At 39.5% G+C, this 26,416-nt stretch overlaps 2 protein-coding genes across 6 annotated transcripts in view; one reads left to right on the top strand and one right to left on the bottom strand.

Annotated features, from left to right (window-relative positions):
- PPP1R13B (protein phosphatase 1, regulatory subunit 13B) overlaps positions 1-9,282 on the top strand; it is a 72,543-nt gene extending 63,261 nt beyond the window's left edge. For both annotated transcript variants that reach the window (XM_010565439.1, XM_010565440.1), the window contains 8 exons: positions 4-173; positions 1,042-1,543; positions 2,100-2,866; positions 4,471-4,608; positions 4,691-4,824; positions 5,572-5,738; positions 6,651-6,850; positions 7,762-9,282. In XM_010565439.1, coding sequence (XP_010563741.1) covers positions 4-173; positions 1,042-1,543; positions 2,100-2,866; positions 4,471-4,608; positions 4,691-4,824; positions 5,572-5,738; positions 6,651-6,850; positions 7,762-7,803 — 2,120 coding nt within the window. In that variant the 3' untranslated portion in view covers positions 7,804-9,282. The remainder of the gene's footprint in view (positions 1-3; positions 174-1,041; positions 1,544-2,099; positions 2,867-4,470; positions 4,609-4,690; positions 4,825-5,571; positions 5,739-6,650; positions 6,851-7,761) is intronic.
- Positions 9,283-9,769: 487 nt separating this feature from the next.
- Positions 9,770-25,763, bottom strand: ZFYVE21 (zinc finger, FYVE domain containing 21). 4 transcript variants are annotated; one of them, XM_010565441.1, is made up of 8 exons: positions 25,586-25,763; positions 19,440-19,490; positions 17,086-17,254; positions 15,265-15,340; positions 14,465-14,556; positions 13,583-13,636; positions 11,899-12,041; positions 9,770-10,499 (listed from the first exon to the last, which is right to left on the bottom strand). In XM_010565441.1, exons 1-8 carry the CDS (start codon positions 25,721-25,723, stop codon positions 10,464-10,466), a joined length of 759 nt encoding a protein of 252 aa, XP_010563743.1. In that variant the 5' UTR covers positions 25,724-25,763; the 3' UTR covers positions 9,770-10,463. The 4 variants fall into 4 exon arrangements, with proteins under 4 accessions (XP_010563743.1, XP_010563744.1, XP_010563745.1 ...); XM_010565442.1 differs by having other exon boundaries at positions 25,592-25,763; XM_010565443.1 differs by lacking the exon at positions 13,583-13,636.
- Positions 25,764-26,416: the final 653 nt, after the last annotated feature.

The following is a 26,416-nucleotide window of genomic DNA, read 5'->3' as shown; positions in this document are numbered from 1 at the left end:
AAGCTAATGATGGAAATTGGCCAATACTTAAACAGAGCTCAACCCCTGTGGTAAAACCCCCTCAGATCTCCAACACAGACTGGAAAGAATCAAGCATGGATACTGCTTTAAAACAAGGAACTATATCCAGCCAGCCTTTGCCAACTTCAGTATTAGGAAGTACTGATAAGCTGGTGGGTTTCATATGTGATATATCTATAGATCTGTTTTACTGAAATTATGAACCTTTGGCTTCCACTCACTTCAGTTACATACACATTCAGTTTCCCTGCTGCTGATTATTTGAAAACTCATAATTACCTTTGTATTCCTCCTGTTTCTTTCTGTTCTTATCACATTACAATTTATAGGTTTTTGGGGTTTTTTGTTTTTGGGTTTTTTTTTTCAACTTCAGTAGTTTGTATTCCTTCCTGTTCTTTTACATATCTGGTCTCCCCTCTTCTCTCCCATTGCTCCTCCTAATCATCCCCCCCACCTTCCTATTTTTCTAATTCAATTCTTCATTGCTCTTTTTCCTGGTGTAGATTATCACTGTTTCAGTGTGCTCTTTTTCTAACAAAAATCTCACAAAGTCATTAAATCCATCCTTGAGTGCATCCACTGGTGTTGTCTGTCTGCACTGTTGTTCTAGTACTTTATGAATTCTTTAAGACTGTAATCTTTAAAAAATAAGGACCTTTTCTTTAAATAGTTTTGGTAAACTGTTATCACACTATATAGTGTCAAATACATCACCAACTAGATACTGAGATCCAGAACCTAGAACAAGTTATTCAGGCTTTGACAGTATGCAAATAGTTTTGAATTCATATTAATGTATTATAGCTGAAGATGCCTTTAAACACTGGCCTGTGTCTGATGTACGATGAGGACTTGTGATAAATTCAGGTAGAATCATATCTAGTGGCTAAGGAACACAAATTGTTTATATTGACTCCTTTGCTGTCACATAAGATTATTAGTATGTTTTGTTGAGTGAGGAATATTCTTGCTCACAAATATTTAATTAAATGTTGTATACTATTTATTGTTCTTACATAGGGTCTTGACCTGGGGAAGGTGCCATCCACAGTTCCTGGTGTAAGCAAGCAGTTGCCTCAAAACTATGGGACCTATCCAAGTCCAGTTCCCTTAGGAACAGGTTCTACAAATTCTCTAGAAAGAAGGAAGGATGGCAGTCTGCCCAGACCTGGCACCAGTATAACAAATAGGCAAAGACCTGTTCCACTTCCGCCGCCAAGCAATGTGCATCAGCCCAGTTCTTCACAACAGATTCAACAGAGAATTTCTGTACCTCCCAGCCCTACGTATCAACCTTCTGGTCCCCCCTTGTTTCCAGGAGGAGATGGCAGGCCTGAACTCCCTTTAACTGTGGCAATCAGACCCTTTCTAGCTGATAAAGGATCAAGACCTCAGTCTCCCAGAAAAGGGCCACAGACAGTTAACTCCAGTTCCATCTACTCAATGTATCTTCAGCAAGCAACACCACCAAAGAATTATCAACAAGCTGTATACAACACCTTAAATAAGTCGGTAAAAGCAGGTAGAATATATTTTGCTTTATTTTTTTCCTTTGAAATAGACTGTTAACATCTACTTATTGGGCTTAGTTTAATTTCTCTTATCAGTTTGAAAAACTTGTCTAAATCTGTGAGAGGAGGAGAGATATTTTTATGTATGCAGCATGGCAGAAAAGTGATCCCATGTATTTTTGGAGTGATAAATAAGTGTACATTAAATTACCTTTTATTTAAAACAAGAAACAATAGAACAATACAGTCTGGATACTGTCTACCAATACTTTCAGAAACAAGTGGAAAAAACAGTGTCTAGAGTTTTTCTCCTCTTACTGTTTTCCTCCTGAAAGAGAAAAAACATTCCAGGTGTTACTTGTAGCTTATAATTGTAAGAAGCATCACCATCACCAACAGGTGAGTATTTATTTCTGTTTTGATAGGTTCCAGTATCTTTGATTTTTTTTTTCTTCCTGTATTAGTGTCAAACAAGTAGCAACAGAGACATATGCAGTTTATTTACAAATATTTTATTATGTAATTTGAGAACAGTTATTCACTGTTTTCCATCTCTCTTTTCTTCAGTTTATGGAAAACCTGTATTACAGTCTGGTTCGACTTCTCCCTCACCCTTGCCATTCCTTCATGGTTCTTTGCCTGCCCAGACTTCCTCACAGCCACAATCTCAGCCTCAGACTGAGGTCTCTGAAAAAGATCAAGAGCTGGAAAACGCTCCACCATCCAGTGAAAACAGCAATGTGGAAAACATTCCTCGTCCTCTCAGTCCTACTAAGCTCACACCTATTGTGCATTCACCCCTACGATATCAAAGTGATGCTGACCTTGAAGCTCTGAGAAGAAAACTGGCAAATGCTCCTAGGCCATTAAAGAAGCGTAGTTCTATCACTGAACCAGAAGGCCCAAGTGGACCAAATATACAAAAATTATTGTATCAGCGCTTTAATACTCTTGCTGGAGGAATAGAAAGTGCTCCTTTTTATCAGCCAAGCAATCCACAGGACTTCATAGGCATCTTAGCTGATGTTGATAATGGTAACACTAGTACCAATGGCAATATTGAAGAACCTATTTCTGTGCAACCTACAGTTCCTCTTCCTGATGAGCCACCCCCTTCGTCAGATGCCAATGATAATGAATTACCTTCTCCTGCTACTGAGGAACTGATAAGCACTGAAACCACAAATCAAACATCTGAGACAACTGAAGATAACAACAACAATCCTGCTATAGTTCCTTCTACTGAACAGTCATCCAGTCCCACGCCTGAAGTCAGTTCTCCAGTAGAAGATGAAGCTCCTTTGCCACCTGCTCTTCCTCCTCCACTTCCCCCAGTAAGTAACAAAGCAAAAAGACAATTTTGTGAACTACAGAATTTGCCGTGTGTTTAAGCATAACTGGAAGATGGTAAGCTTATGCTAAATGGTATGTTTGCACTTCAAGTTTCATGATAGTAAAAGAAAAGAAAACCAGGGGGGCTCCAAGGAGGATTCTGATGGATTAGTTTCTTTACTACTGTAGCTGTTTAATAAGGAAAATATGCATACAGGCAACAGGAGATTGTGTGTGTACTTTAGGCTGTAGAACTTCTTGGGGGATATACTGTTCTTGTAGAACTAATTCTGGAATCTGAGATTCCATGAAAAGTATTTTCTTCACTTCCCTGGGCCTACCAAGATAACTATTTGTATGAAACTAAGGGTAAGCTATGCCAGTGGGAAGCTGTTTAATTTGCAAGCAAGCTGAAATAACTGTTCCGGGAGAAGTGCAGTCCTTTTCACCTCTCAGCAGAGATGCAAGACCAGGGCTAACACTAACAGCAACACAGCTGACTTGTTTTAGCAGAAATGTTTTTCTAATGAGCTTGTCGCATAATTTGAATTACTTTCCAAGGCCTTCCTCCAGATGCACCAAAATCTTATGAATACTTGTCATTACCAAAATCTACAGCATATGGAGAATTGAAAACAGGGAGAAAACTGAGTTTTATTCTTAGTTGTTGATATGACTCACTTTAACATCAGTTTCAAAGAATATCTCCATTTTTTGATTCACATAGGGACCTTGCGTTCCTCTGATAATTTGACAGCAGTGTGCACAGGGCCATGTAGGCATTTTCCATGAGCACAAGTGGGCCAGGATACTTCTGGGAGAATGGAATATGCTAGCAACAGATATTATTCATACTGAGAGAGGTTTATTTTCCAAACTGAAATAGCCATACTAAATAGTAGCATAAATAAAAATGGATCTTACAGTACTAGAGACTAAAAGCATTCTATAAAGGCTGTAATTAATAATAGATCTTTTTTTTTCTGGAAAGTGACAAGGACACACATGAATGATTTCAGAATATTCTCAAAACACATTTAAATGTGTTTCAGATCTTGAGAATGCTTCTGCTGATAACAACAGCTAGAATGTCATACAAAATAGCTTCACATTCTGTGCTTTTCTTTCCCACAGCAAAACTCGTAACTTGTCAATACCGACCTACAGCAGGTACTTTTGCAAATTCAAGGCAAAAGATTCCTCTGAGTAGAGACTGATACTTAGGCTTAATTGTGTCATGCTTTCTAGTCTAAGCAAAAGTTTTGACAGTGTCTCAGACAATCCACCAGAAACACATTCATCTTATATTAGATAAAATTAAGATAGTGGTGCTCAAAAACCATTGACTTAAGTACTTCATTACTTGTACTCACTGCCTTTAATTTGAAGCTTCTGAATTATATTGGCATGCTTTTTCATTTTTGAACTGAAGAAGACATAGTAAGGTATCAAGCCTTTTATTTAGACGTTATAATAGAAACGTTTGCATAGTTCTAATTACCATTTAAGGAGGATGAGATTCTTAAATCTAGTTTAAAAGTAACTGAATAATTTGTAATACTTACGCAACCTGAAATTATGCCTTCCAACCTTCATCTCTACTCAGACAAAACGTACCAACTTGAAGAAACCTAACTCAGAAAGAACAGGCCATGGTTTGAGAGTGAAGTTCAATCCACTGGCCCTCCTCCTAGATGCTTCTTTGGAGGGAGAATTTGATCTTGTACAACGAATCATATATGAGGTGAGCTTCTAAACAATGGCAACTTCTTTAAATATTTAGGGGAAAAAAACAGAAGTGCTGAAGTATTTTACATTTTCAATAGGTTGATGATCCCAGTAAACCAAATGATGAAGGAATTACACCTTTGCATAATGCCGTGTGTGCTGGTCATCACCACATTGTGAAGTTCCTGCTTGATTTTGGTGTAAATGTAAATGCAGCAGATAGTGATGGGTGGTAAGTGTCAAGATTTTTAACTTAGTATCTGGGAGAAACACCATTTTGATGCTCATTCAAAATTTAGTCAAGACCCGTTTCCTGTTTTGGGAACAACTTCCTTCCCCTTTACCCCCAGCAAATGAGCACGTTGTAATTTCTAGGTGGTGATGAACTCAAATGTGGGGTTACACTGTGTTCAACTCATGTGCAAGCACACTTAAATCATAAAGTATACTACATTTTGGGTTTACTTGGTGGTATAGTTGCATTTCTTGTTCAGATGCTGAAATAATTAAACTGTAAATAAAAAATGCCAAAAGTTAATTTGTTTAAGTTTCATCTTCACATAACCCACCACAGATTTTGGTGTTCTTGAAGAATCTAGCCTTACAGATAGATGTAGAACACTTCTGAAGCATTTGGAGGGGATGTGAAACCTTGGTATGCTGATCTGTTTCACCTCTCACCTTTGTTTTACCTTTCAAATGTCTGCATATTGGCAGCAAATACCCTTTTATACCCAGCAGTTTTGTAAGCTATGAAAATTGACATTTTTGCTAGCATCTCTTATAATGTTTGGCTTTACTAGAGTCAGGTAAATCCTGGAATCCACTCCAGTTGCTTGACAGGTTTTGGACAATGCATACATATACTATAATCATAAAAATTTCCTTTAAAAATAGGCTAAACTCTGTACTGCAAGACAAAATAGTTAGGATTCATGGAAGTTTGTTCTTTCAAGTGTACATTTTTGCTTTATTTCAGGACACCCTTGCATTGTGCTGCTTCTTGCAATAGTGTTCATCTCTGTAAACTACTGGTTGAATCTGGGGCAGCTATTTTTGCTTCAACTATAAGTGATATAGAAACTGCTGCAGACAAGTGTGAAGAGATGGAAGAAGGTTATATTCAGTGTTCCCAGTTCTTGTACGGTAAGCTGTGACACTACTTCACAAACTTTTTTAGCTTTTCCAAAATTCATCCCTTTTGTGTGTCTGATCTGCATGAAACATCTGCTTAGGCCCCCAACTTGATAATACTGCCTGTCACCTACCTGTTCTTTCAAAATGCTAAAAACAGAATAGTCTTTTCATTATTATGTTGCTTATAGTCCTTCTGTTGAGTTACTTCCCAGGCTCCTTCTAATGTTACAGATTTTTAAAGTCTAATTTGGCTTAATTTCAAGGAAATGCTTCCATGGGGAGGTTTTGACAGTAACCATGAATTGTGAAGTATCTTGATAGAGATACTCCAACTTCCAGATACCCAAATTTCTAGCAGGTCACATGAAGAAACATGTATACTTTATGAATAATTAACTTACAGAATGTACTTAGTTACTAAGACATATTTTGCAAGAAAAGTATCTTGATGCAACAGACAAATTTTTAATTTACATCACAGGATATAAGCTTCATTAAGGCTCTATATACTTCACATGGTGCAGATTTTCAAAAGCTTCAAGTGCTACTGTATAAGGCCTTCTGTAGAAAGCAGGCCTGTGAGAAAAATATAGCAGTTCTATAAAACTGCTTTGCTCAAACATTTGTAAAGCTATTTTTATCCTCATTTGAATAAAAGATTGTAAAGTTTCTATTGCATATGTAATAAGAGAGAAAAACCTCATACTCTAAATCAGTTTAAAATACTCTGTAAATGTGGGTTTGTCGTGCAGTTTAATTTCTGAAAGTATTTCAGCATGGAAGTACTGAAAATTGTTCATGAAATTTTATTACTAATAATAAAGACTAATATTTGGCCCACAGTGTTCCATACTAAAAATCTCAAGAGGGAAAAATAGGATATTTTGTCATCTAGTGTGTTCTCTAATTTGTTGTTAACAGGAGTGCAGGAGAAGTTGGGAGTGATGAATAAAGGAGTGGTGTATGCTCTGTGGGATTATGAAGCCCAGAATAGTGACGAGTTGTCATTCCATGAAGGCGATGCCATTACTATTCTAAGACGCAAGGATGACAATGAAACAGAGTGGTGGTGGGCCCGCCTCAATGATAAAGAAGGCTACGTGCCTAAAAATCTTCTTGGGGTAAGCTCTTTTTAAGTTACCTTGTCCCTTCTATTTTCTACTTCCTCCTGAAGTGGAAACACAGGATGGGTCTTTGGCCAGAATCGCTCTGTGCGTCATCTGGATACACTGCTATGAAGTGGTGCAAGGCAGATTATCTGTATTCTCTCTGGCCTCTCTGTCATTGTAAACAAAAAGGAGCAGCTATGGCTAGGAGATTAGTGCTGGTTTTTATTTGGCAAGTTAGTGTATTTATTTAATATGGTTTATACTTTCATCTTTAGTAAGATTTTTTTTTTCCCCTTGCCTAAAATACAGGGCTCCTATGTAAAGTGCAGTGGCTTTATTAGGCAGCTCGAAGCTTTGGCCCAGGAAGTTCTTTAGGAAGGTTTTTAATACCTGGCTCAAGATAAGCAACATACAGATACGTACAAATCTAAAACAGGGAAGAGCCTTGAAGATGACAACCATAGGCAAGTTGTTTATGCTGCTCTCAGTCAAATGGAACGCTGCTGTCATGAGAGACCAGGAATGGAAGGCTACCATGTAGAGATACAGAGGACAAAATGCGTAAGAAAATCTTACAGAGCAGGAAATAAGCTCTCTGTAGAGCTCAACAGGGAATTCTTGTACTCACATAAAAGCATCCTTCGGTCTGGTCTGGGATCTTGAGCTAAATGAATGAAGTCATTTTCAGAGCAGCATTTCTGCTGCTCTTGGCAGGAGTAAGTCAGACCTCAGCCTCCTGCTGCTTCTGGTTTAAGTTTTCAGAAGTTACCTAAGAAAATACTGTAGCTTAGAAAAACCTCACCCCCAAAACACTTCATCAGCCAGTTCTTGTTAACAAGTACCCCTTGGTTATAATTGAATTGATTTATATTTAACTTGTTATCAACCATGCAAAGCCTAATATTTTTATTCTGTTTTTACAGTTATATCCACGAATAAAACCCAGACAGCGAACCCTTGCTTGAATTCAGTTGTACAACAGTGCAATACCATGCTGGTAACTGGAAACTTAAAACATACACTGGAGCCATCATTTCTGATCATTTCACACAGAGAAATAAAACTATGATATTTAGTTTTAATGGTGCTTTCTCTTGTTAAATGGACAGCATCCACAATTTTCAAGATCTGCAGTTTGTAAATGAGGATCGTTTTTATGTGACCCACCACTGATGAGGAGAGCGATACCTCCACTACCTACAGTGTTGCGCCAACTATCGTCTAAAGCAGTGTTTTAAGTTAAAGTTCCATGGTAGGAGCTTTCTTGTGTTAAATGTTCAGAGGTGTCATTTCCAGAGTGCAGATATGCTGTCCAGTTTGCTCCAACCCCACAGTAACTGTCCCATGTCAGGATTCTGGATATTTTGTTCAATACCAGTGAATGTTGAGTTCTCATTACTAATCACCTCTTTGGGTTCTATGACACAAGATCTTCACCTATTACATGCATAATTAAGTAGTCACCAAAGCTTGATGAAGGCTAGGATTTTAAGTGGTAACATGCTATACACTTAAATCCTAGTCAGACAACCCCAACAAAAGCTTTACATAGTCTAGCATCTAGTATTATTTGCGTTTAGAATCAAGGTAGAGAACTAACAAAACAACAGTATTTGTACACTTTTCAAAATCCCTACACAATATTTCACTTGGTGTTTTATTTTCTTATTATTCAGCCTACAGCACCAGTGTTACCTCTACTAATATAAAGGTTCCCCTACTAACCACCTGGGCTTGTCCATCCTGGACAAAACAGTACCGAACTTGCAGCAGCTTAAGGGATTTGTACGTCTGCATGGATGAAAGTGCAATAGTTGAAAAGGGTAAGAGTCTGGTAAGGGTTATACTGTGTAATCTGAAGTCTGCCTGAGTCAGTCTAGAAGAAAATATGAAGGACTGGATAGAAGTAGTAAGAGGGCTGCGTAGATGCTAAGTCAAGGAGAAGAAAGAAACAAGGTTTAGAGAAGGATTTAAGAAAGGCAGTATCTTATTTGAGGACAGTTTCTGTGGTTCTTGGCAGCCTACAGCTGTTGCCAAGGCAAGTTATGCAATAACCTATTCCACTACATTGTAGTTTCAAGCAAAAAATAATTAAAAAAAAAGCACTTCACTGGAATTTTAATTGTACATGATTTTATATACCAAAAGTATATTTTGAATTTCCCATTATAAGTTTTAGTTGTATTTCTTGTAATCTTCTCCCATTTAACAGTATGCAATTTGATTAATTCTTCATGTACAAGTTCTGTGTATAATTTATATATCCATTTCTGCAGTGCTGTAACTTGCTTTTACCACAGGTTAGCATTAACTGTATATATTGTGGTGAAAAGTGAAAGGGTATTATTGTTGAAGAATTTGCTACATGAACGTGATGATTTCAAGAGCCTATGATACACTAATTCAGAGAACATGTAAATGTGCACAATAAAGTACTGCTAAGGTATGGCTGCATTCTCCAGTATTTTTACATAGGTAGCCAAAGTAGACGTGCCTTTGGTCATAGTCTATGTAAAGACTAATTCTAGCTTGCCCTGTTCTATCTGTTACTCAAGTTTCCTCACTGTTTCACCAGCTGCACAGAAAACAACTTGCTAAACAGTTTTGGAACCTCCTTACACCAGTATTCCAACTGTGACAAATTAGTATTTGTCTGGAAAAGCTCTCAAGGGTCCTTTAAACATAAGCTGACAACTGAGCCTTGTGTGCTTGTTTACTCAATTTTTACCAGCATAGGAAGACAGAGGGGAGAAAGACACTTGGCTCAGCAGGTGTAGCCAAATGATTCATGCCAATAGTTGAAGCAATTATCAACACTTAGAACTAGAATTAGGGTGCTGTTTATAAGAAGTCAAAAGTTTCAGAGAGTAGAGACCGCAGCATCCATCATTAAAGAAGTTATATATTGTGAAATTAAATATCACTTCATTCTTTTAAATAAGTGAATTAATTTATTCATATTTGTACATTAAATTGTATACAATTTCAGCTAGCATTACAGTTAGATTAACAAAAGCTAGTTACCAAAAAGAAAATACAAAACTAAAAATTATTCTGGAAGCTTATTTATTACAGAAGTTAAGTTTCAAGGTCATGTTCATGTAAGTCCAATTTGGTGGTATTTGGTGAAGTATTTATATGTTTAAAATGAAATGTTTAAAACCCAAGTGATTTCTATAAAATCATATCTAAGGCAGATTTTATTGTACATCGATTTTAAACATTTGGATAGAGGGAAAAACCTGAGATCTATACCCAAAAGCTATTCTCTGCAGAAGAGACATACACATTTGTTTGCTTTTTGTAGCAAACAGTATTTATAATTGTTACTATAAAAGTTGTGCTGTACATTAGCTGTAGTGCAGGTCACTTTCATATTAAGTGCCAATAAAGGCTTAACAAAATATACAAAGTCTTAAAAGGTGAGGCTGTTTAAAGCATTAATTGTATACATATTGCACACTATAGTGAATACTCATACTCACATTGCATTTGCCAGTTCTTACATAATGAACCACACTGGAATGAGAAAGGGTCAAGAACAGCAAATGTTACCAGCTGTCAAATTAGCAAAAAGTGAGAGGCAGGTCCATGGAGGCTGGTGTCTTCCCTCAAGCGGCTGTTCTTACTGGTCCCGGGACTCATAAAGAAGTTTTGTTGCCTAGCATGAAGGCAAAATGTCATCGTGTTAAATGAAGTTTCACTTGCAGCCACTTCCATCTCCTTCCTACCCCTCCAAATGTTTCCTTTAAACCCAAGGCTTTAAATTCTTCCTCTCTTTTCCTTAGTCTAAGGCATTTAATAGCATTTACATAGGCACTAGAGTAACTTTTGAGACTATTTCAGGGTTACTTTAAGTGCAGAACCTGAGGTCACTGAAGACTTTAGCTCAACACATCTGTTTCTTCTTGGTCAGAAATGACCCTTTCTGATCAAAACTGCCTTTAGAAAAGCTAGCAGTAATAGAAGTTTCTGAGATTTTGGTAATCTGTCTAATCACATGCAGTAAACAGTTACTCTGATATTCCTCCTACCCCTTCTGCCTCCTCCTTGCAAAGTTTTGCTGAGGTGTTCCATGTGTCTCATCCTATAGGATCAATCAAGCCCCTGCAGCAGGAACAGATGTGCATTCTCTAGCTGCAAGTCCTTTTATGTGGTATTAACTAGGACCTCTGAAAGTCTCACTGCACTGGTCAGTTACTCCGAACTGAACTATCGAAGGAGACAACTCTGGGGCACAGGGAGGGTGTTAGGGTGTTAAGGTTATCCATGAAGTGCCAGTTCTCACCATATTTGTAGGAGTTGCATTGCTTGTGAAAGACAAAGTGGAACAGGTCTAAGGAAGAGCTAAACTGTACTCACACAGCAATACAAAGTTTGAGTGTGCTGTGCTGAACACAGAGTTAAATGCTGGGGTTAGGGGTGGCTGGGGAGCTTAACAACAGTGGTAGAGTAGCAAACAGCCACACACTTGCATTTGCAGACAGCTTATAAATTACAGTTCTAATTATCAACTGATCGGATAAACAAAGTTCCAGAACTAGCTGGGGTGGTTTTGGTTTTTGTCTCCCATAACTCTGACTTATGAAATAGGAACTTCAGTTTCATTAGCCATACAATGCCTAGCAACAAAAGATTAAAGTCTTCCCCAGGGTCCTGCCCCCACCTCTGTTCCCGTTTTCAAAAATCAACAACTTCTTTGAACCTTCATGAAGTAGTAAAAACTATTAGCTGAGTTTAGGTTTAAGAGAGTATTTCATAATGCACATTCTTCAGTGAGTAACAAAAACCCAAGGAACTTGAAAGTCCAATTCCTACTTTTCACCTAACACACATAAGATCTTGGGAAACTCTTTGTTGTGTGTATCTTCCTTCAGCTATCTGAGCATAAAGCTGAAGTCATGTTCACAACAACCATCCATAGCTTCTGTTTTCTTAGCAACAAGGCCCTAGAATCCTTAAATAAAAAAGAAAAAAAAGACTCCTAAGGCTGTGTGCTTCTTTAGTGCTACTAAGCACCCTATGTAAAGCCTTCTATAAGTTTTGCCTCCTTTGCTTACCTTATGCATAGCTGCCAGCCAGCTTGCTGACAGCTTCTTGTTACAGCTGAAGTCTTCACTAGCTGTAAATTTCATCTGCGTTAGCTCCTCTGATCCTGGTACCTTATACTGCAGAATCATACCTATGGCACGAGTATTACCTCCTGAAAAAAGAAAGAAAATCGTGAACAGCAACAGGTTTTACCAACTAAGTAACACAACTTCTTCTAGCTAATAAGCATGTTTAAGGAAAACTAGCTCATCGCTTAATTCAAAGCGCTAGCAACTGCAGTAACAACTGCCACATCAGAGGAGGTAGTGACCATGGGTGTTAGTGCCAGGCAATGGAGTGTGCAGACTCAGTATCGTTCAATTCTCCCTGGCAATCACTGAGGCAGAACTTGTACAAGCCATGAGATAAAGCCGCTAGCTACACACACTAAGAATACCCTCATTATTTTAGTATTAGCGTGTCTTCTCTTAAGTAGATGCCACAGTTTCATACTGTAGCCTGCAGTTTGCAAACTGAATTACTTGTGTCCAGTTAGAAAAGTGATAGAAAAGAGGGATCCCTGCTTGATCCAAAGTCTGTCATAGCAGTCAAAAGTCCTTCCAAAGGTTGGAAAAGATGCTTACGCAAGACTAGATAATGACAGGCAACGTCATTTGCTTCCTGAACAAAATCCGCTACAAAGGACATTGCTCTGACAACAGTGTGATTAGCAAGATGTTTGTATCTCTTTTACTCTAGCTGCATAGAGGTTAAGATAAACCAAAGCAAAAATACAGAAATGAAACAAAAGCTTTGTTTAGAATACCACACTTTCTTTATTGGCACTATTTCCTGAAGCAGTAGAGCATAAACTAAGCCCCAGGAACAGCACCACTGTACACAGAAGGACACTTTTTGCAAAATTCATTTTAAACAGAAGCGTGTGTGTGAGAGGGCTCCTGGGGGCCATTACTGCAAAACCCAAGCAGCCAAACAAAGACAATCTCAATCTAAGCAACCTGATCAAAAGCCTGCAAGCAGTGTTTATAGAAGTACCCATTTGCTCCTCTTGCAGGGGAGCAAGTGATGAAGTTGGATTTTGGTTTATCCTACATCTACCTGGTCAAAGTAACAGATTAAGGGGCTACTCAAAGATAAGCCAGTGGAAATCGAACACCTACAGCCTTGACCAGTTTGCCCATGTCTGGTATTCCAGGACATTACTGAGTCAGGCAGAACACACCTTGCATAATGACGTCTTACTTCTTTTAAAGATGTGTAAAAGCAAGCCATTAATTAACAGTTTATTTATTCAGTGCAAAGCTTTACTGGACAGTACAGAAGAAGCATATTATTCATTTCTGGTATACACAATTCATCACACCTCTGCTGAAGTAGATGATGTGTAATACTGTGTACCACTAAAGATACTATTTCTCATCTTCCCTTCTCTCTTCTAGCATGGACAATAGCACATGTGGTCTAAAGGCGGCCTTGAGTGTTTTAGTTCTCCTCCAAAAAGTTACAAAAAACATTCATTCTCAGTTTATTAAACAGACAGATGGGAAGAGACAGGTACATGTCAGATTTGAACATAACTTAAGCTGAACAGCTAGAGATCAAGCAAAAAAACAGCACTGCAGAGGAAGAAAGATGGGAGAGGGGCCATGACAACATGCTTAGGTGAGTCATGCTCAAAGGTACTGGCGATACCTTCAGTAATATGCTGGCTCTCCAGAAGGCTGGTGTAAGTGTGAATATCTTTTTCTACCATCAAGAAGGCAGGCAGGCAAAAAGATACAGCAGTCAGAAGAGTAGTGAACAAGGAATTACAGGAGCATTAAGGAACTCAGCAACAAATCTGGTTGATTTCAGTACCAAGATAAGTTCATTGAAGTTAACATGCTGTACTGACTGAATATTGCACAGATAGGCTGTCTGATTAGACAATTCCAGCAGTGACAGAGGTGTTGCTAGAGAACAATTATTAAAATTCCTGACCTTGTTTGTTCTCATTTCAGTGAAATCATATTCAAGTTCATCCTGAAATACTCTAAAATCTGGTAAGAGACGAGGCAGTAAGTAGCTGCCCTCTGATTCAGGTGTTACCAGTTTCATTTGGCCACCCTTTAATTTTAAATGAAGCGAAGAAAGCATAGTTTAAGTATTTATATCCCCCTTCCCCCCCAGCTTCTCTCTCACTTTCCTCACAATTGTACCAGTAGAAAAGAAATCCCAGCTGGATTCTGAAATGGAAGCTACCAAAGACTAACAGTTCCCTCCTATGAGCTTTTGAATCAATAGATGTTTATATTTAGCCAAGAGAAAGGATCAGAACAGATGATGACCACCTTTACTCAAGTTTATCAAGAAGCTCTCCCATATTACAGCTGTAATTCTTAGGTTTTCCCCAAAATCCCACTAGCCACAGATAGGGTTGCACACACTGCACTTCATTCCGAGAGCAGTTGTAACTAACATAGTTACACCTAAGTTACCAATAACCTAGAAATGCACTGTCTAGCTCAAACAATAATTACAAAGTCACATATTTTTTTCGTAACAGTTAATCTGCATTCAATGAAAAAAAATTACCTCCAGGAGTAAATCCCTCTGTAAGTATCTGAACAGTTGAAATCTGTATAATTTCAATTTCATAGTGGCTGTCTCCATCCAAAACCAGATATCTACATAACAGATGAAAAACTTTTTAAAAAAAAAACGTTTTTTTTTTCCCTACCATACCAAGTCCAAATCAAAGGAAAAAAAAAACCATAATCTCTCAGTGACTAGCTGTTTATATGTTCTTTGGGGTGGGGAAGGAGAGAAATCAAGCAGGAAAAATTACTCTTCATTGAAGTTCTTCACTTAAATGAAAAAAAAACCCACAAAACCTACAGTTCAGTTTGCCAGGAGTCCCTTTCAAAATATTAAAAGCATTCTTCCAAAGTTCTGGGGGAAGAAGAGAATACAGAGTCTAAAGTGTTCTAGCCAACCAAATTATAGGGATGACCAAAGTAATGCTTTGGCTGTAATGTTAAGCAATACAGTGCAGTGTTAGAATCATTCCAAAATAAGCTTTTTTCAGTGGCTACAGATTTTTCCCTGCCCCCCGCTTCCTATGATCCCCCTATTAGCTGGCAAAAATACTGTGTTCCAGTGGGACTGAGAGGCATTATCAGTGAGTGGAGGTCCACCATTCCAAAGCATTCAGATCCACACTGCTAGTAAATTCAAACTTACTCCAATAAAATTTTATCCATCCTTTCAGTCCAATTACTCTCTCCAACATCCCCACATCATGTTAATCTTATTTTGTTTAGGTTATTAGATAATAATAAAACTGTATGTGCAACAATACAGTTTACAAGTGCAATTCTATCAATCTTTCTCACCTCTGATTGTTGGAAAGTCGACAAACCATGAGCTCAGATTTGTCAGATGATCCTAGAGTTACAAAGAATGTAGCACCTGGAAAGAAATGTTTTAGTATTCTAATGCAGAGTTTAGGAAGGAACATTCAAGTATCAAAAAGGATAACTGATTTTTACTTACTGCACCTAATACACTGAATTGGGTGAATTAAGAAACTAATTGAAATGTTAAACTGATTAACATCAGCAGAACACTCAAGTATAAAAAGCTGATCTTTAATTATCACATTCTGAATCACAGGACCTTTCACAATTGCTATGTAATTTCTCCCACATGTTGTAGAAATACAGATGATATCTAAGATTAATCTTTTAAAAATGGCAACAGATTTGGAGATGGCAAAACCAGGCAATTAAAAACCCTATCTTGTCACCATAATACAAACTATTGTTTCAGTATTTAAAAAATTGTCAGAAGAATCTAATAGCAGGATGTGCCCTTCAGCTCTACACTTAGTAAACACACCTCTTTTTCATTACTGAAGGCTAGTTCAGTCTTACTTTGAGGTCAATGAACTTCAGCCTTCATGTTATGTTTCTTCCTGCTCAAAACAGCTCCTTTGACATCAGGAAAGTCATCTTAGCTACATTAGTGAAGTGATTCATAACTTAATATAAAGCAGACTACACGCCTAACCACTTTATTTCCCCCATGCCTCATGCTCCCTGTATTACCTAATCCCAATACTGTTGGTCTGGGAAATGAAAAAAAATAACAACATACAGCCCTGCCAAATTGTCTGCAGTCCATCTCCATTATCTGAACCACGTGGCCTCAGACAGCTTCACCTTGCTGCCTATTTCACAGCTTTGCACAGTCTCACTGGCCCCTCAGCATGGGCCCCCAGGCTGCTGCTGAAGCAACAGAGAGGCAACAGCACAAAACTGCCAAGATCATCACAACCACCATCTGAGATCTGTGGCTCTACTGCAAGCCAGGAACAACTTCAGACTTCAATTTCATAACACGAATGCAAGCAGGACAAACTTTAAAAAAAGTCTTCTGTTGAAAATACATTATTTAAAAACTCTTCTACACCCTCATTTGCAGAGTGAAGAATGATTTGTGTGTTACAGGGATGCACATACTCCTTTCTGAACCTAGAATCTCCCTAAGAACATTCATGCTAATCAGACTTGTGGTTTAGCTTACCAATTATACACATTGGCATCATGCTGAGAGTTGAGAGCCCATCAAAAGGCACCGAACGATCACAGAAGATTTTATAAACTGAAGACTCAGCTTTCTTAATGTAATTGGAACACAAATTACTGTATTGCATGTAGTTTTAATGCTATGCAAAATTGACCACTCATGATGATATGCCATCAGCCATAGCTGTAGGCCATGGACAAGATCAAAGCTCACAGATGAAGCCTGAAACAAGCACTGTATCTCGTTAGAGAATACTAAAATATTCTCTACTGTAAATTATTTTTCATCCCTATTTAACGTGACAGGAATATGGCCAGAAGATGCATCATTTTAATAAAAATGCCAACTGCACACACATCTGTTCTCAGAGGCATTAAAAATTCCTCTGTCTTTAATTAAATCACTCTTTGTAAACTAAAAGTGTAAACTTATCTCTAAACAAACTCATAACACAGAATTATTAACTGGCAAACAAAAAGCATGACAACAAAACAGTATTTAAAGGAGACAACTGCAGCTTGTTTGACAAGAGGCATTACTCTTGCTGTTTATCAGATTTGTTTAACACAGCATTTGAATAAATATAAATGAGATCAAACCAGCTTATATATGCATTCAGTCCTTACCATTCATGAGTACTTTAAGCTGTTTGTCATAAAACTCTGTTTCTTTCTGAGAGATGAGGGCACATTCAGCACACTGCCGCACAGGGTCCACAAAGCACATGCGAGGCAGAGGCACTTTTTTACTGCAGCACTTGTCACAGAAACACTTTCCACACCTTCTGCAGTGATGCTAAGCATGAGAGAACATTTTATTTATTTATTTACGAAGGAAACTGTTAGGGAATAATTTGATAGAAGTTACCACATTAAATATCCTCCTCCCCAAGAAACTGAACAGTTTCTCAGGTGTGAAACATACAAGTTGAGGGATAGGTAAAGGAAATTTAATTGCTAGAGTAGTAGAAAGAAATCTCTGAAGATTGAAGACAAAAGACTGAGCATATATGAACAACAGCACTATAAGTCTTTGTTGGCACTCTGTGAACATGCTTCTGACACAGACCAGACAAGACACTGAAAGGGTTTCTCCAGTGTCCAGTAAATCCTTCACCTTACTGTCAATAAAAAACACAAGAGAAGCGTCGTTTCTAGGTCCCTTCCCATTTCCAAGCAAAGATCTTGGGAAAGTTCAACTGGAGATCTTATTCTTCTCTCAAAACTTATTCTCAAGTTTTTCCCATGGAAAAAGATAAAAATCTTCATACTTAAAGCCTAAAGCTATTTCTCTATCAGAAATACCAGGTAGCATAGTACAAATCCAATGAAGTTGCAAAATCAGAACTAGTTATTACACTGTGTTTCACAGCTACTAAATCTGCAACAAGTGGCTTGTGCTCCAAATCACTACTGGGGTGTGACAGTCCCAGCAGGTCTTCCTGATGCAAGTTCTCATGTCAGAACAAGTATTCCCAGGCAAGCAGGAACTGATTTGTGCTCAAAGCAAGTTTGAACAGCTTGATACAAAGAACCGATACACTGCAGTTTTGGTCAGTGTTAGGCTTTCCTTCCATATATTATGCAAAATTCTCTGGAGTACCTATTTCCCAGGGCTACCTCCATTTACTTCCCAAAGCTAACACAAGTAAAACACAGCAGCCTAATGAATTAGTGCTTCTCAACCAAAACACTCCAACCAACCAACCACAATGCTCTTAACCCATCCAACTAAAACAAGAACTAGGAGAAAGTATACTCTGTGATTGAGGGAAAGTGGAGAGGGAAGTGCTGATCTCTTCTCCCTGGTATCCAGTGATAGGACGTATGGGAATGGTTCAAAGCTGCACCAGGGAGGTTTAGACTGGACATTAGGAAGCATTTCTTTACCGAGAGGGTGGTCAAACACTGGAACAGGCTTCCTAGAGAGGTGCTCGATGCCCCAAGCCTGTCAGTGTTTAAGGGGAATTTGGACAACACCCTTAACAACATGCTTTAGCTTTGGTCAGCCCTGAACTGGCCAAGCAGTTGGGCTAGATGATCATTGTAGGTTCCTTCCAACTGAAATAGTCTATTCTAGTCTATTACTAGGATCACTAACTGACATCCTAATGCTCTTCAGGCCTCCTGAAAATGTATACCTATCTGGTATAACATATTAGAATGCCTGGTTTACAATTTCTCCTTCCCCCTCCCTCCAAACAACATACAAAGGAATGACATTCCCTGCTAAAAATCATTGCTGGCCTTTTTTGGGAGGCTGCTTTCCTTCCCCATGCAGAAACCTCAATATCAGCAGAATGTTTTCTGATAGTAGTATTCTGCACACCAGCATGCATTCCACAGTGACCTGGTTACTTTTATGCAGGAACATAATGTAACTCTAATGTTAGTGGGTTTTCTTCATATAGCGAGCCTAATTATGGCTCACAGCAATCAAGGCGGTTTACACTTTCTACTTTAATCAGAAATTCCCTTTCCCAAACCTGAGATAAATCCTGTTTTACTTTTAGAACAGAAGGAGAATCCGAGTTTTAGTCCTCCACACTTTAGCAATATGGTTCTTTAATATAAGATTATAATTCATAACTCCTGAAAACATGTTTGCTTACATTTCCACAACTAATTTTATCTCCCCAAACACCGCTGAGTTAGTTGATTTGGTTTCTATGTCAGTACTGATATTAGCAGCCCACTGCAGGCTGAGTTCTTCTAACTCCTCCTTTGAATGTGAATCTGTGGGTACCCAGTAAGTTGGAAAAACTCTATGTACTACACATTGAGCAAGAAGAAAAATTTCAAAGAAACAGAATTAAAACAAAAATGGCCTCTACTCAGAAAAGGCAGAACAGAAACAAAAACTACTTTAAGTTACATCAGACTTTGCATGCTATTCTGCTGAAATCATCTACATTTTAAAAAGAAGTCCATATTAGTATTTTGTAACAGTTAATCCTTTACATTTCATTGATGTCTCTTACCTTTCTAGTTATGAAGTCAAATTTTGTATCACACTGCATACATCTTGGGCACTAGAAAACAGTACAAATTAAGATTAATCTACAAGATTTCTAAACCTTTAATCCTACTACCATATACAACGACTGAGCTTTATGTTATGCCCTAAAAAGAAACACTTCCAACAAATTTCCATCCTTTGTCTTTTCACAATGGATGGCTTTCATTTAATATTGATGTAGCAAAATAACAAGACAAAAAAAGCTGCCAAACTCATTCACCCTAAGGAATACTGCATCTTGCAAGCAGTCAAAACTATATTTCAGAAGTACTTATTATGCTTAATTATGTTTAGCTATTGAGATAGTCATATATTCGAGTCACCTGTTTTTATATAAACTGTCATCCTCACTGTATGCTCTGTTGACTCTCTCAAACATTGTTTACGTATTTTCATGCTGTCAATACTTACACATTTTTGAAACATGCTAGGAGATACTTGGTTTTCTTCCAAGCCACTAGGACTTTTTATTCCAGCTACAAAATGTCACTTCCTGAAATATCTCTTTCCTAAAACAAGCTTACACCCACACTCCTCCCAAAAGAAAAGCCAGAAAAAAAATGAAGTTCCTCTCTCACAACTAAGTAGAGTTTAAGGGGTGACAGTTTTTATTTTCTCAACTACCAGAAGTGATCAGTGATTGTCAGACAATTAAAATTTTCTTTATAGAGAGTCACCTACCAACAGGCTGATATTCAGCTGTTAGATCACTGGATTTTCACCAAGACTTTACATATTTTTATCCACCATATCAAAAACCACTCTGTAAGGCTTATAATGCAGTTATGACTTGTTTATTTGCAAATATTAATGCAAAATTATGCCTGACATCTGAATCAGGAGAACATGGTTAGATCCTGTACTTAACTCTAGAAACTGAAACTCCTCAAACCGGACTATCTCAGACTACAGCAGAATGTCATCTTAAAAACATGCCCTAAGCTGAGCCAGTGCTATTTGCTAAGAACACAGTAATAACCATTTGCCTTTAACATATTTCAATACTTAACCCTTTATCTTCTATAAATTCCTTCAGATTACAACAGCTTTTGTTGTCTATTTCAGGGACTTTTGCTTCAGCAGATACTCAATCACTGTCACAAGTTCAACAACTACAGCCAAGAAAGTATTACAAGAGCTAAATTAAAATTCTTTAGAAACTTTTCATGTCCTTTTGAAGTAGAAGATTGTTGATCATTTGCAATAATTTATATGAAGTGTTCTGATGTCTAAACAGAAGTTTAACAAATATGGAGTAACTGCAGTCACTGTAATGGAACATAAATAGCTACTTGCAATATTTGTTACAATAAGCTATCTATTTCTAAATCCCACACAAGAAAGAAGCAGAAGTAAGTGTTCCCATATTGTTTCAAATAACATATCAAATTAAGGCATCCAACCAGCTCTTTTCACAATGGCTATAGAAAAGCTTATTCTAGCATTCACTGATGAATAACCTTCAGCATAAAGCAACTTCAGCATTCCCCAGGTTTCATCTCTGTAACAAGTAGCACTCCACAGCTAATACCACATTTTACTGCACACTGATCTTGATTTAGTGTTTTAGGTTTTGATATGTGTAGCTTAATAGCTTGTCTGTGAGCTGGACCTGGTAAGAATTTGGTATACTTTGAATTTACCAAGCATCTAACTCATTTTCTTAATGAAAACATGGGGTTTTTTTGCCAGAAATTAGAAAGCATAAGCCACAAACTAGGGGGGAAAAATGCTCTTCTAAACACTGTCCTAAATAGACTTCATACACATTGTCACACTAAACATACAAGTTGCTTTTCAGGAAGGAACAAAATTATCTATCCTCTTATTTAATAGAAACTCTAAAGAAAAATATTTCTCAATTCCAGGTAACACTGCCTGATGCATAGAGCGGTCATAAATAAACCACAAATTGAATGGCATACAGTAGTAGGCACCACAGAATGTTCTAACACAAGCAGGCTTGAAACACTGTTCCTTCAAGGCACTTCTGCTTTGAGTAACCAGAATCAAGTGAATCTATTTGCATAATATCAACTTCTACTTTGCCTGGGAAGAGATCTCTATTGAAGAACATCTTGAAAGGTGAATTCTTCCTATTCATCCATATGCTGACATAATTATAGAGAGTGCATGAGTATTGAATTAAGCTTTGTTGCTTGAAGGGGTTTTTATCACATTTACAGAGAAGGAAGCATGATGTTTGAGTTAACTTTTTGTGTCTTCAAGATACAGGGTTTTTAAAACTAGTGCAAATCTGATTTTTTTGTCAAGTGGAAACAAAAAGATATGAAGAAAGAAATTAAAAATGCATGCCACAAAAGTATGTTCGTTTCACATACAATCAACATGGCACTAATACTGGTATCAGATTACTTCATATAGCAAGAGGAAAATGGAAGAACATCTAACAGTTATTGGATCTTGGTATTAATTTAAAAATACCAAGAGCTAGTTCATTACAAATAGAGTGGAACTTCCCACAGGTTTGCCTAAATGTGCTAATGAATTTGCATAATACTTTGGATCCAGCCAGAGGTGAGAATACTGTAGATGGACAGGAAGCTATAGTTATACTTCACATGCTTTATTTGCATATACAATAACAAAGCGATTCAAGAAGTGATGCAAGGTAACACCTGGTTGAGCTTGTTAACACAGTGAACTTTTGCAGATGTGAAAGTTCACAAGCTCATCAAATTGCACCTTGTAACACGCCCAACCAAAACAGCTGATGCTAGAGTGGAAAACAACACAATGCAAACATATGGCAGATATGGCTCATGATGCTTTCTGATATTACAACTGTACAAGGCCAATTCATTGCCTCAGCTACACGAACTCACCAGCAGTCCGAGCACAGCCCTGTCACACAACTAGTGCCAGCTCCAAGAGCCTGAGCCAACAGAGAATCCAGCTACATAAAGCTCAGTTCCCTCCCGCAGCAATTCAGGAGCCCCAGGGAATCACGGTCACCACATCTGTGAGCTCCTCTTGCACATCCCAAGCTCTGAGGCACACAGCGTTCCTCAGCCACATAAAGATCTGGTACACAGCTGGATGTCATGAGGTTTGGCCACCTCTGCATTTGAACATACAAATTTTACTCAATTTCTAGTCCGACATTTCCTTAATAGGAACATCATCAGTTGAGCTCTGCTGCTGATTAACAAAGAAATTCCAGGTTAGACAAGGCACATGCAGTGACCAACATTTTAAGCTCTGTCTCAAGTTTAATGATGCTCAGCACAAATTTTCATGTTATTATCCACCTCATTATTTATAAATAAGACTACCAAAAGGAAAGTTTTCTGTAGTCCTGCTTCAGTCTTACACTTCAAACTCCTCAAAAGAACTGATATTTTAAGACTGTATAATCTTGTGACATAAAGTTAAAAAATTGAAATGTATTTCAGTGTTAAAGAAGTTTCACAAAACTGCTAACTGCTGTAATTTTTAGGTGGCTCTACTTTTAAAAAATAAGCCAGTAGACTCTTCCTGCATAAGAAAAATAAAGCGACTGAATTTGTGACTGTTACTGGCTGCACAGCAGAAGACAGCATATTTGAAAAGCCAGATCAACATTTGCTAATACCAGTCCCTTGTCTTGGGCAAAGAACACGTTTTTTTTTTTAATTATGTCTGATATGGTAACAAGAGCAAGAGTTCTTGCTGAATTAATTAACTAGGTAACACTATCTCTTTAAATTTCATTTTATTAATAAAAACATGGATTCTGTAAGCTTCCCTGTATATTATGTACCTGCTTTATTTAAGGAAGAAGTCTTTAACTTATTTGGTAAACATTAATCAAAGGGATGTCAGAACTTCAACACACTTCAAGAAATCTAGTAAAATAACTTTTTACAAAACAACAATATTGCAAGATAAAGAATATGAATTAACAAATGCATTTAAAATGTTTGCCTATAATACACTTCCTCTCAATAGCAAATATCTGAGTCTGATAAAAGGCAACATTCAGTCACAAATCAACACCATCAGCCTATTGACCAACAGATTAGAAGGGAAAAGTTGAATTCTAAGGAGAATGAATACCTGCAGTACAACTGTAATATAAAATTCAAACTAACAACGCACATCAGACTGATGTATCTAAAATATACAGACTTAATTCTTAAATATATCTAACTAGTTTAAATAAATCCTACCACAATCCTCAAAAAAACTTTAGCTGAATTAAGATGGTACTATGTATTAGAATGAGTTAGAAGTACCTTACTTTTTTTTTTTTTAAATGAAACTCGTCTGCTATAATCAAAGACTACTGAAATATAAAACTACATTTCAGAAGGTCAGGAAGAAAACTAACTTCAATTTAACTGTTACACACAAATTCTATCCGTTGATGATGATGATGCCAGGAATCATGTTTCCAGGTGGTGCAAGTCAGTGCACGCAGGGCACAGCAAAAGCTGACTCTACACAATGCAAAGAGAACCCCTTGCACAATAACTGCTCAGATTTTGCTACATGCTCCCTGATAAATAGGCACCCCATCTGCAACACACCCAGTGCACCACACCACGTATGGTGCCAAGTAGGTGGGAGCACTGAGAGCTGAGCACTGATAGCTTCAAATGACACTCAGCTCCGGTCACGGAAAATTTTATCTTACCTACACTTTGTATAAGACAGATAACCAGTTGCTACTGATGACAGGGAGGATTTTTTATTTTTTTTTTTTTTTTATTCCCTGAGTATGGAACAGAGTAACTTGATAAAACTCCTACAAGATATTTTAGCAGACCACTTGTTTGAAATAAGTTGAAAAAGTCACCTTCCAAAAAAGGGTTGTTATTTTGGACAAAACCAACAACTGACTGACGAGTCATGCACATTATGCCAGTAAAGGTTAGTCTGAGCTGCAGAAGCTGTACTAGCAGAGCAAGTCTCCAGAATTACTACTTTTACACAGAACTTTCTGCCTCAGGAGATACCAGGTAGGAGCAAAATTTTCTTCCTCATTCCTAACCAAGGAGGACATAGCATTCCCATACAAAACAGACCAACCATGTCAGTGTCTGGCAAAGAATGACTTTGTTTAATGACTCCCTGCCTAAATTCATATTGGCTCATCTAAAATAAATCTTAATTCTGGCCACATTTAAATGCATTGGCATGCATCCACACCACAGAAGGCTGGCAACAAATAAACAAACAAACAAACGATTCTAAGTTGTATTAGCATCTAGTTGTATGGACTGGTAATAAATAATGCACATCACATGAAATTTACTAGAACATCGTGATCACATAGTTTACTTGAAAACTATTTAAAGGCAAAGTCGACTGAAACAGTCCAAGTTATTCAATACTCATTTAACACTACGAACATTCACACTGGGAGCCAGAAGGGCTGTTCTAACTTCGCCTTATTAACACTTTGCATCTTTTTTTTTTTTTAAATCAACATGGTCTTCAGAATTACCTTTATAAGCACTTAAAAGAGAACGCTTCACTAAACGTTAACGCTGCATGGCTCACTACACTTTTAAGTTCCTCGCTATTTTTTGCGACAGGGCCACACACCCCCGAAGAACGAGTAACAGTCCTATCCTTTTCAGTCCACTGCTCCCACCGAAGTAAAAAGACCTGTGGTTCACAACTACAAAAACCGCACCCGGGCCAGCCCGATCCGCTGCCCGGTCGGTCGCCGAGGCGAGCCGAGCCTGCCCGGCACCCCTCAGCACCGGGCGGGCGGGAGAGCCGGGCCGGCCCCGCCACCCCGGCGCGCGTCCCGGCGGCCAGCTGGCAACCCCCCCCGCGCTGCAAAGGGCCCCCCCTCAGCCGCTGCGACCACCCCCCGTGCCCCGGCAGGCAGCGACGGCGGAGGGAGAGCGGGAGGTGCCGGGAAACGCGGCGGCGTGCGAGAAAGGGGAAGAAGCCCCATCTCAACCCATCCGACCGGTCGCGGCCAGGCGAGGCGCGTCCCCGGCCACCGCCGGGGCAGCGGGCCCCCTGAGGCGGCGAGGACCCCCGCGGGGCAACCGGCCGCCGCGAGGAGCCGGTGGGGCTGGCGAGGGGGCGGGGGGGAGCCCCCCCGTCCCTCCCCCGAGGATGAAATGGCGGCGCCCCCGCCCCTACCGATACCTCCTTGTCAGGCACCCAGGGCGGCTCGTCCAAGCCGAAGGGGCTGCGGGCAGAGCGGTGCTCGGGCACCATGCGCAGCCCGCTGGGCGAGCGCACCAGCTTCTTGGCGTCGCAGGCCTCGCAGCCCGACATCTTCTCCCCCCTCCCCCCCCCCCCCCCCCTCAAACTCCGCCACCGCTACTCTCTCCCCCGCCTCAGGACTGGCACCGCCGCTACCCAATGACCGCCCGGGCCCTTCGGAACGGGCACGGCGCAAGGCCAATGGAAAGCAGGGAGCCGCCAGTCTCCGCGCACCCGCCCCAGGCGCCCAATAGAACACTGGCTCCGGACTTCCCAGCCAATCACCTCCGGCTTGGGCTTTAAGGCTGTCGTGTTATTCCTTCCCCACCCCTTTTGGGCGCTCGAGGCGCATGCGCAAGGGGAATTGCCGCCCCCTCCCTCCCCGCAACCCGGAAACGCGGGGCGTCCGTGCCTCAGTCACGCCCCCGTATTCCTCGGCCGAGGAAGCGCGATAGCCAATCAGCGAGCAGGGCCGCGCAGGGGGAGGGCTCAGCTGGCCGCGGCGCTGCGGAGGATCCGTGGCTGCTGGGGTAGCGCCCCGCCCCGAGGCGCTCGTGCCACCCCCCGGCGGCGACGAACGCCCCCCCGCTCCCTGAGCAGTGCCCTGCCATTGGCTGTCCTGCCGGAGCGGGCGCTTTGAGGAGTTTGGATTGGCCTCCGACTAGCGACGTCGCAGGGAAGCTGCTCGCCGATTGGCTACGGCCTTTGGCGGCGGCTCTGGCGGGAGGCGGTTCGTCACGGGGGTGAGGGCGGTGTGGCGGCGCT

Source organism: Haliaeetus leucocephalus, unplaced genomic scaffold, assembly GCF_000737465.1.
Source record: "Haliaeetus leucocephalus isolate CR32 unplaced genomic scaffold, Haliaeetus_leucocephalus-4.0 Scaffold191, whole genome shotgun sequence".
Lineage (NCBI taxonomy): Eukaryota > Metazoa > Chordata > Aves > Accipitriformes > Accipitridae > Haliaeetus > Haliaeetus leucocephalus.
Note: the sequence above shows the minus strand (reverse complement) of the source record. Positions and strands in the feature narration are given on the sequence as shown.

Coding starts and splice junctions, on each gene's coding strand:
- ZFYVE21 (XM_010565441.1), bottom strand. CDS start 25,723: ATGTCGGGCTGCGAGGCCTGCGACGCCAAGAAGCTGGTGCGCTCGCCC. Junction 17,255..19,439: donor TTGACTTCATAACTAGAAAG/GTAAGAGACATC, acceptor TCTCATGCTTAG/CATCACTGCAGAAGGTGTGG. Junction 10,500..11,898: donor GGCTGGCAGCTATGCATAAG/GTAAGCAAAGGA, acceptor CCTTCATGCTAG/GCAACAAAACTTCTTTATGA.